Source organism: Theobroma cacao, chromosome 5 (assembly GCF_000208745.1).
Source record: "Theobroma cacao cultivar B97-61/B2 chromosome 5, Criollo_cocoa_genome_V2, whole genome shotgun sequence".
NCBI lineage: Eukaryota > Viridiplantae > Streptophyta > Magnoliopsida > Malvales > Malvaceae > Theobroma > Theobroma cacao.
This window is the reverse complement of record NC_030854.1, coordinates 3,959,749-3,970,092: the sequence shown is the minus strand read 5'-3', so window position 1 is coordinate 3,970,092 and position 10,344 is coordinate 3,959,749. Positions and strand designations below refer to the sequence as shown.

Genomic DNA, 10,344 nt, shown 5'->3' with positions numbered 1-10,344 from the left:
ATGATTTCTCCGAGCCTCTGACCATGAATAGAGTAGTGCTCATGTGCAGTGGCATGAAATTGAAGCAAACCATCCAATTTCGTTTTTAGCCAAAAAGGCAAGCAAGTTGAGCTCTTAAAGCGGGTATAACCGCGTGTAGAAACTCTCCGTCCTTATGCGGGTTGCGTAAAGCTTAATTTAGGCGTTTGCATTCTTGATTATCATGGCATCGGTTACTCAAAAGCGCCATGCAAATTTAAATCAATATAGTGGTTGAGGTCGTGATTATATTAATCATTTTCGAATCTTATATTGGTCAAGAAGTATCTGGTACTCAATAAACATGCAAATCTCGCACTTCCTTTACTTTCATCATTGCCGTAATCTGTCCTTCTCTCTCATGGCTTAGCGTATGCAGTTTCCAACCTTTAACCATCTTTCATGTCTTTATCTCTTTTTATTTTCTAGCACCATTACTTTTGAAGAAGAGGCTGTAATCATCAGTAGACGCACAAACATCACCATTAATAAGGCCCATACATATCTTGCCTCCCACGCCAATCACCCCTTCCCAAGGGAATAATATAGCCATTCCTTGCCCCTCCTCTTTTAGCTCAATATCACATCATGCTCCACCTAACCCCAAACCATTAACCATGAGGATCAAAACAATCTCCTTTTGGCTATTAGCCTTTCTCATTCCACTGTTCTCCATTCTAATTGCTCTGTATACTGTTCCTCCCCCCTCCAAATCAAGCGTCACCCCCGACAGTCATGATACTTTTGAAGTTGCGAGGCAAAGTGGTGAATTCCTATCTCTGCTAACGAGGATGGTGTCTAGACATCACCACCACCACCATCATCATCATCACCACCACCATCACCATCGAGGGCGGCGTAAGCACAAATGCGATCATAACAAATGGACGTCTAGCCTTATTTCTCAGTACAAAGTGTCTCTTGTATTGACAGTTGACTCGAACGGTTGTGCGAATTTTAGCAGTGTGCAGCAGGCGATAGATGTTGTTCCTGACTCGAGCCCCTCCAAGACCTTGATCGTCATTTATTCTGGTACATACAGGTCATTATTAAAACGGTTTCGAGTTTCAACAACTTGTTGATTTCTTTGTTCTGTATCTGCACATGCACCATAAAAACCACACGCTATTGATTACACATAATGGAATCTTGTGCATGGAGCCTCGCTGATTAAAACTAACTACATGGTGACAGGGAGAAGGTAGTAATCCATGCCAACAAATCCAACTTGATAATTCAAGGTGAGGGTTTTCTCAAGACAGCAATAGAATGGAATGATACTGCGGATTCCACTGGAGGGACTGTGTACAGCTCTTCGGTTGCCATCTTTGCTCCTAACTTCACAGCTTACAACATTAGCTTTAAGGTAAGTCGTCACTCTTACGTTTTTTATTTCGGTTGAGAGGTAAAATCATCTTAAACAAAATAAAAATTTCTGTACTGTATTTGGATTATAAGCCCAAACCCATCTTTTGAATCTGATTTGAGGCTCAAGACCATGGAGAGGGCAATCTTGACAATGTGCATCATGTCTGATTACCAGCAAATTAGCTAAGGTTGAGCTATATTAAACTCTCAATTTTCTTCGCCAAAACCAAAAAGCCTCACTTTTAAGTCCCATAATCTATCATCAAAAACTAAGTAGCTCAAATCCCTTGTTTCATACATGTAAAACCTCAAGTTGTTTATATATTTACTGAGATTTAGTTATTGGTTAAAATTTATTTCTTATTCATTTTATGTGGCTATTTGTTGGGCTGGGGGTTCCAATTTTCTCAAAAGAATACAGCTCCAGAGCCATCTCCTGGTGAAACTGGAAAGCAGGCAGTGGCACTAAGAATAGCAGGTGATCAAGCTGCGTTTTACAATTGTGGATTTTATGGAGCCCAAGACACCCTTCTTGATGATCGGGGTAGGCATTATTTCAAAGGATGCTTCATACAAGGTTCCATTGATTTCATATTCGGAAATGCTAGATCACTCTATGAGGTACAAAATCTTTTTTGATCATATATATTCTCATAAAATTAATTAACAAAATTTGTTTCTTCTTTTTACTTATATAATAATGCTTTGTTTCGGCCAATTTTTGTATTGGTTCTCCGATAAAACAAAGAGGACAAGCTTCGATTAGTGTCACAAGTAATGACCAAGTGGCAATTTGATGCCTTATTCTCCATCTCCATCTTGGAATATCATATACAACACCTGCCTTTTGTTTGTTGAAAAAGCTTTACCATCCGCGGCCACCCCACCTTCACCTTGAAAATTATAGCGTCATGATTCTTTTTGGGGTATAGAATATAATAATTCCAGTTCTTTTTTTTTTAAATTATCATATGAATAACCCCTCGGCATAAGCATTAACTGACAAAATTATCAACATAAGATATATTCATTTATATAATAAAGTATAAACAAAAATTACACTTTCAAAATATAAAAAGGGGAAATGAGATTGTCAAAATCAATATTCAAATTTGATGTTATGTTAATTTGAGTAATTAATTTAATAAAAAATTTAGACAAATAAAAAAGAATCCAACTTTTATATTTAAGTTGACTTTTAGCATTTTCAAGTGTAAAACTCAACATGTGTACTCTTACACACGTGTAGAGGTGTCACTTGTCCAGGCCCGTGGGCCTGACTCACTTTGGATCGAATTTAGATATAAATTTTAAATTCAAATTTGGCCCAACTTATTTAGATTAAGTTATTTAAGCATAATATATAAAAAAATCTTAAATTATTTAAGAAAATTTAAATAAGTTTTTATATTTTTATTGTGTTCAATAAAGTCTTTGTATTTTTATTTTGATCCAAATAAATTTTTGTATTTTTTATTTTGAGTCAAATAAGCCATTATAACTAATGATTAACTTAATCAAAATGTCATTTGTTATTTTATATCGCGTGATGCTCATGTGATATGTAAAAATATTATAATTGATTATGATGTGGCATGCTAATATATCATAATTGATGATAACATGACATGCTAATTTGATATGATAACATGATTATGTGACATTTTTCACCTTTCACATAAATGTCATGTTAGTGCCATGTGAATATAAAATGACAAATGACAATTAGTTAATTATTAGTCATAAAGGTTTATTTGACCCAAAATAAAAATATTGGGACTTAAGTAAACGTAATAAAAGAATAAGTGCTATTTAAATACTCTTGACTAGTTTAGGGGTTTAAAATAACTTAATTTTATCATTTTAATATTAAAATAATAACTAAATGGGAGGACTCACACACAAAAGTCGAGTTTGGCTGAGGACATAGGCATTTCACTATGCATATGCTGTGTGTTACAAATTACGCTCATTCGCTTAAGTATAAGATAGTTTGTGCATTGCTTAAGTAGACACTTCCATGCAAGCCAGCCAATAACGTGTTTATATATGAACAAACATCAACAATAGTCACAAATTAGATTAAGGCAACGCACATCAAAATCATAAGGCATACCAAATGCCATATACATAACCAATGGAACCATATAAAGAAAAATGTTTAATTGATATGAAAATGAGTACAAAGGGACCAAAACACGTCATTGTCAGGCCATAGATGCAGCTCTAGATGATTGGCTACAAACATACCGTTACTAATGAGGTAGCCTGACAATCTGCCTACTACTCACCCCTTATAAAGAGTTTACGAGGATTTACAAGTATTTTACCAATAGCCATTACAATGTGTGAGATGGGGATATTCCCTTCTTAAAAGGTTTTTCTCTTAAAGACTTAACAAGTGTTTCTAAAACAATCACCAAATGCCATTGCAATGTTTGAAAAGGGGACATCTCCCTTATCGGTACAAAAGTCTTAATCTCTTATGTAGTTTTACCTTATCATAGCCTTATACAAGGTTGGCTCACGACAACCTCTTCCACTCAATCTATCGATGTCCTCGTTGACTAGTTGGCTTGGAATTCTTCAATCTTCTGCTTAGAGGCGTGGAGATCAACTTCTTCCTCCTAGGTGATTTCATCCAGCCCCAAACCATCCCATCTAACCAGATACTCTTGTGTTGGTTATCGATTGATTATCGTAATCTTCCCTACCAGAATCTCCTCTACTCTGCACTGTGATGATGGCTTGATGCTAATGGCGACTCTCGTGGCTTGACTCTTGCTTACATCTGCTAGATTTGCATGGAACTGCTTCAAGTTGCTAATGTGAAACACGGGGTGTACCTTCATCAGCATGGGCAAATCAATCTTGTAGGAAATCTTCTCCACCTTGGCCATAATCAATGTTAGACCTTCATACTTCTGTATTAGTATTGATCTTTCTTCCTTAAAAATTGAAGTTGTTCAAGTGCCAACTTCACTAGCACCAAGTCTCCCACTTTAAAGTGTTGCTCCCTTCGACCTTTATCTACCCACTTCTTCATGCGGCTAGAAGGTTTCTCTAAATTGGCTCTGGTGATTTTAATGTTTTGTCTCCACTTCTTAGCAAAGTTTAACACTCGAGGACTTTTCCTACTATATGATTCCACTGAGATATGAGGAAGTCTAGGTTGCTGTCCGGTGATGACTTCGAAAGAGGTTTTATTAGTGGTTAAACTTTTCTGCGAATTGAAACATAGTTGAGCCATATCTAGTAGGTTGGGCCAATTTTTCTGCTTCACTTGTAAAATGTGTCGCAGATATTCATCTAGCAATCCATTGAAGCGTTTTGTCTGGCCATTTGTTTGTGAGTGATAATTGGAAGATATGTTAAGTTTTGGGCTTAATAACTTGAAAAGCTCATTCTAAGAGAAACCAGTAAACCTTGGATCCTTGTCACTAACAATGCTCTTTGGAACACCTTATTATTTTATCACATGTTTAAAAACTGTACGAGCCGTATCTTCTGTGGAACCAAACTTTTGCACTAGGGTTGAACGTTACGTACATGGAGAAATGGTCCACCATTACCAAGATTGTTGTCATATCTCCCACTTTAGAAAGTCAAACTATGAAGTCCAGAGAAATGTTTTCTCACGGTTCGGTCAACACTGGTAGAGGTTCAAGCATTCTTGTCGGTCTCTGCTTGTACACTTTGTCTTGTTGCTAAATGAGGCACGTCTTGGTATAGTCCGTCACATCTTGTCGCATATAAGGCCAATAGTAACCTTGTTTTAGTAGTGCAATAGTTCGTTGCCAACTTGGGTGTCCCACCTAAAGAGTGTCGTGACATTCTTGGATCAACTTCTACCTCAGCTCTCCCGCTCTTGGAACAAATATGCATTATCCTTTTATTAATAGGAGTCCCATTTTCACCAAAAAGCATTTTGACTTTCCATTCTCCATCAATTTCATAATGGCGATTGCTTGGGGATCTCGATGTAAGTTTTATTCAATAAGATTACAAATATTTGTGATCACTTTGCTGGCTGTCATTGACATGATCACCTTGAGAGCTACGAACTCGTCTTGCTGAGGGCGTCTACTGCATAGTTCATCTTTTCGACTTTGTGTTTGAAAGAAAAATCAAATTTGGCCAATAACTCCTACCATCTTGTCTATTTGGCTGTAAGTTTTGGCTGTGTGAGGAATTGACTTACAGTAGTGTTGTTGGTCTTAACTACGAGTTATGATCTTAGCAAGTAGTGTCGTCAGTCTCGTAAACAGTGAATCACTGCTAGTAGTTCTTTCTCCTATGTCGTGTATCTCCTATAAGCTTTATTTAATTTATGTCTTTTAAATGCAACTGAGTATCCTTCTTGTAACAATACTCCTCTAAGGGTCAATTCTGATGCATTTATTTGTACCTCGAAGGGCTTTTTGATATTAAGGAGTGTTAAAACAAAATCCATCATCATCGCGTCTTTCAAGCCTTCGAAAGTTTGTTGGCACTACGGTGTCCAACTCCAATTCTATCTATTTTTAAGTAGCTCTGTGAGTATTGTCGTTCTTTTTGAGTATCCCTTCATGAATCTTTAATTATAATTGGCTAGTCCTAAGAACTAATGAAGCTTGGTTGTATTCTTTGGGGTGACCCACTCTTTGATAGCCTTCACCTTTTGCATATCCATGTGAATATGCCCTTGTTTGATTATGTGATCGAGGAACTAAATTCGAGTTTGCGCAAATGCACATTTCTCTCTTTTCATATACAACTGCTTGTCAGGTAACCTTTAGAAGACCTACCGCAAGTGCCTTTGATGCTCCTCTAAGGTTGAATTGAACACCACGATATCATCAAAGTAGATTACCACGAACTTGTCTAAATAATTATGGAAAACCTAATTCGTCAATGTGTAAAAGGTGGCAGAAGCATTAGTTAGTCCAAAAAGCATAACAAGAAATTCAAATGCACTATACCGCGTCACGTAGGTGATTTTCGATTCATCTTCCTCAACAACTCTTACTTAATGGTAGCTCGATCTCAAATCTAATTTGGAAGAGATCTGCTATAAAGGAAATTGGATATTTATTCTTGACTGTGACTTTGTTTAAAGCCCGGTAATCCACGTACAATCGTAAACTCTCATCTTGTTTCTTCTGAAAGAGTTTAGGGTCCTAAAAGGTGCCTTTGATAGTCGGATGAATTCAGCTTAAATCAGCTTGTCTAATTGCTTCCTTAGCTTTGCTAACTCTGAGAAAGCCATCCTATATGGCCTTTTTGCGAGCGGCTTGATGCTTGGAAGTAATTCTATTTCATGATCAATAGCTTGTTGAGGTAGTAAGACCTTAGGTAGTTGTTTTGACATCATATTTTGAAATTTTCTAAAGTTAGCTTCACTCCCTCAGGTATTGGATTTGTGCTATCTCCGTCTTTCTAGATAGGCATGGCCACATAGAAGGGTTTTCCTTTTTTGATCCCTTTCTTGAACTAGATAGTTGATATAATCTTCTTCTCACACTTGGGTAAAATTGTAACCGGTACCACATATGGTTGTTCTCCGAAGAACATTAGACAACTTGCTCTAGGGAATGAGATGGCTTGTGTTTTCGTCATAAAATCCAAGTCCAAGACAAAATCAAAGTCATTTATAATAGCTACAGTCATGTTCACCTTCCCTCCCGAGAATTAATCTTAACCTTTATGTCTTTGGAGTTCCCCATAATAGCTGAAGCTAACGAGTTGATTGCTTTCATTTGCTCGAAGTTTTTCTTAACTTTAAGACTGCATCTTTTTGCCTTTTTCTGAGTGATGAAGGTATCGGAGGCCTTTGTGTCCAGTTAGGCTTTGGTCTTTTTATCATTAACCAACACATCCACATATATAAGACTTCGTTAAGGTTCTTTCTTTATCTTTTCTAATTGCACTTGCAATGCACTAAAGAACCAAATAGAACCTATATGTGTTGGCTCCTCCTCAACTTCTTCAACTGGGGTTTGAGCTCGAGGTTCTTCTACATTAGCCGTACATATCACATTGAGAGCTGCTCGATGTGGGTATTTAGCTACCCTATGAAGTTCATTACAAAGAAAACAAGATATTCAAGGTTTGAAGCCCATTGGCTCAGTTGTTCCTGATTGTGGTGTGTCCCAAGCAGGTGGTCTCTTTTCTTTTACCCCATTTGAGGGTCTGCTAGCTCTTAGGAATTTTGTCCTATTGTTGAAGCTCAACCTACTGGTTCTTGATAAAGGGTCTTTCCGTTTATGGGAGTTATCATTATAATCAGTAAGACATTTAATAGCCACCATTGCTGAAGCCACATTTTATACCTTTTGTTGCTGTAACTCTATCTTCACTTACGACTTCAGACCTTCGAGAAAATAGAATAATTTATTTTTTTTGGTCATATCCTTAATATCTAACATTAAGGTAGAGAAGTTTCGCACAAATTCTTGTACTGACCCTATTTGCGTAAGCTCTCGCAACTTTTGCCGAGCCATGCACTCTGCATTCTAAAGAAAAAACTAGTTCTTCAATTTTTGCTTCAGGTCTGCCCAAGTGTTGATGCGGCATTCACCATTAATGAATTTGGAACTTCATGTCCTCAATAAGATACATTGAAGCCATTGCCACTTTGTCTTCCTTAGACTTTATGTGCATAGCTTGAAAATACTATTCAATATAGAAAAAGAAGTTCTCCAACTCTTTAACATCTCTAGCCTTTTCGTATCGCTTCGGTTCAGGTACTTTGGCCTTTTTACCTTGATCTCCTGAGTTTGCATTGGTATTACCTGCAACAATAACCAAAAGATTTAACTGAGCTTTCAATTCTTCAATATCACCTTGGAGAATGCTTAACGTATCCTTGGTCTCATTGCTCAAGGTATTAATTATCTCGAACAGTTCTCACTAGACTATTTCAATTTCATATATTTGTTTATGCAGGACCATTTGATCTTTTTATTGTAGCCACTGCGGCTTTTAGCTAATCAATCCTCTAATGGTCTTCTAGTGAACTCTGTGTGGTTGCCATCTTTACTCTTTAGCTCAACACGTCTCGCTTGTGCTCTGATACCAACTGTCACAAATTACGCTCCTTCGCTTAAGTATGTGATAGTCCGTGTGGCGCTTGAGTGGACGTTCCATTCAAGCTAGCCAATAACACGTTTATATCTAAACAAACATCAACAATAGTCACAAATTAGATTAAGGCAATGCACATTGAAATCGTAGAGCATACCAAATACCATATACGCAATTACTAGAGCCACATAAAGAAAAATGTTTTATTGATATGAAAATGAGTACAAAGGCACCAAAACATGTCATCGTCAAATTATAGGGACAACTCTAGATGACTCGCCACAAACATACCTTTATTGGTGAGGCAGCTCAACTATTTGCCGACTGCTCACCCGTTATAAAGAGTTTACAAAGATTGGCAAATATCTCACCAATAGCCATTACAGTGTGTGAGATAGGGATATACCCTTCCTAAAGGGCTTTCCCTTTAAAGACTTAACAAGTGTTTCTAGAATTGTCACCAAATACCATTACAATGTTTAAAAGGGGGACATTTCCCTTACAGGTACAAAAGTCTTAATCTCCTATGTAATTTTACCCTATCATAGTCCTATATAAGATTGACTCATGACACTGTGCATAAGTGTCGTAATGTTCTGGCAACGTTAAATATATTTCTGGTTAGGCTAAATCATGTCACGTGTGTAGTTATTTTGGGAGTTTTAGACCTGTAGACTTGTCACCATTAATTCTTAGATTCCAATTTAGGTAAGAATTTGAGTTAGGTTTTGCAATTTTGGTTTAGCTTCTCCTACCATAATTGATGATAGCATTCAGATAATACAGGGCTCATGAGTGGCAAGGTAGCTTTTTTGTCACAAATCACATGGATGTCCACATGCTAACCTGCTTCTGCCTTCTACCACTCCACATTCAATTGTTGAGTGCAATAACTTTTTGTCCCAAAATGTCAGAAACTTACAATGGTAATCAATTATTTACAGGGGTGCGTTATCCATTCAATTGCTAAAGAACGGACGAGTGGGGTTGGCGGATGCATCACAGCTCAAGCAAGGCAGTCGATGAATGAGCAAACGGGGTTTTCCTTCGTGGATTGCATCATCCGGGGAACCGGGACCGTGTGGCTTGGAAGAGCTTGGGGAGCTTATGCCACTGTCGTCTTTTCCAGAACTTATATGTCTGATGTTGTGGCTCCAGACGGATGGAATGACTGGCGAGACCCCACTAGGGACCAGTCTGTCCTTTAAGCCCTACCCTTTATACATATATTTTTTCAAACAATTTACAAAACCTTTCTTTAACCTTACATTCAAACTATATTTTCTTCTCCTGTTTTCAAAATTTATTAACTTTTTTTCTTGTGATTTTTGCTGATTTTCATCACGTTGCATCCTATATATATACACGTTGTTTTATGTTTGTACATGGCAATTATTTTATAGCATTGCTTGCGATTTTTTCATTGATCAAGCCTTTTATATATATTTCCTGTAATATTTAAAGTTTCTATTTCCAGGACGGTACTTTTTGGAGAATATGAGTGCTTAGGGCCTGGTGCAAACTACACGTTTAGAGCTTCTTATGGGAAGCAGCTAATTGAATATGAAGCAGCTGCCTACATGAACATTTCATACATTGATGGAAATGAATGGCTTCAAGACTAGGCCTTGTTCTGAGGCTAGAACTAGATAGATTATAGAAAACATATACGCATACCCACTAGTTTATGTAGATTTTATGGTTATTAATTCATATGTAAGAGGGGAATTTTTAAATGTAGATGAAATAAACTAGAGTAATTTTTCATGTCATAAGGGTATTTAGAAAACTTATACCGGCAGGGGTAGCTGTTTGTATGATGTTGATCAAATCCCTCAAGTCATAACGAAGGAAGTTCATCTGATTAGTTCCTGTAGAGTTTTGAAGTTTCAA

At 37.1% G+C, this 10,344-nt stretch overlaps 1 protein-coding gene across 1 annotated transcript; it reads left to right on the top strand.

Moving 5' to 3' along the window:
* LOC18598088 (probable pectinesterase 15) lies at positions 364–10,218 on the top strand. Its single transcript, XM_007027453.2, has 5 exons — positions 364–1,060; positions 1,213–1,384; positions 1,801–2,007; positions 9,396–9,646; positions 9,929–10,218. Exons 1-5 carry the CDS (start codon positions 636–638, stop codon positions 10,074–10,076), a joined length of 1,203 nt encoding a protein of 400 aa, XP_007027515.2. The 5' UTR covers positions 364–635; the 3' UTR covers positions 10,077–10,218.

Coding starts and splice junctions, on each gene's coding strand:
- LOC18598088 (XM_007027453.2), top strand. CDS start 636: ATGAGGATCAAAACAATCTCCTTTTGGCTATTAGCCTTTCTCATTCCA. Junction 1,385..1,800: donor CTTACAACATTAGCTTTAAG/GTAAGTCGTCAC, acceptor TTTTCTCAAAAG/AATACAGCTCCAGAGCCATC. Junction 9,647..9,928: donor CGAGACCCCACTAGGGACCA/GTCTGTCCTTTA, acceptor TTCTATTTCCAG/GACGGTACTTTTTGGAGAAT.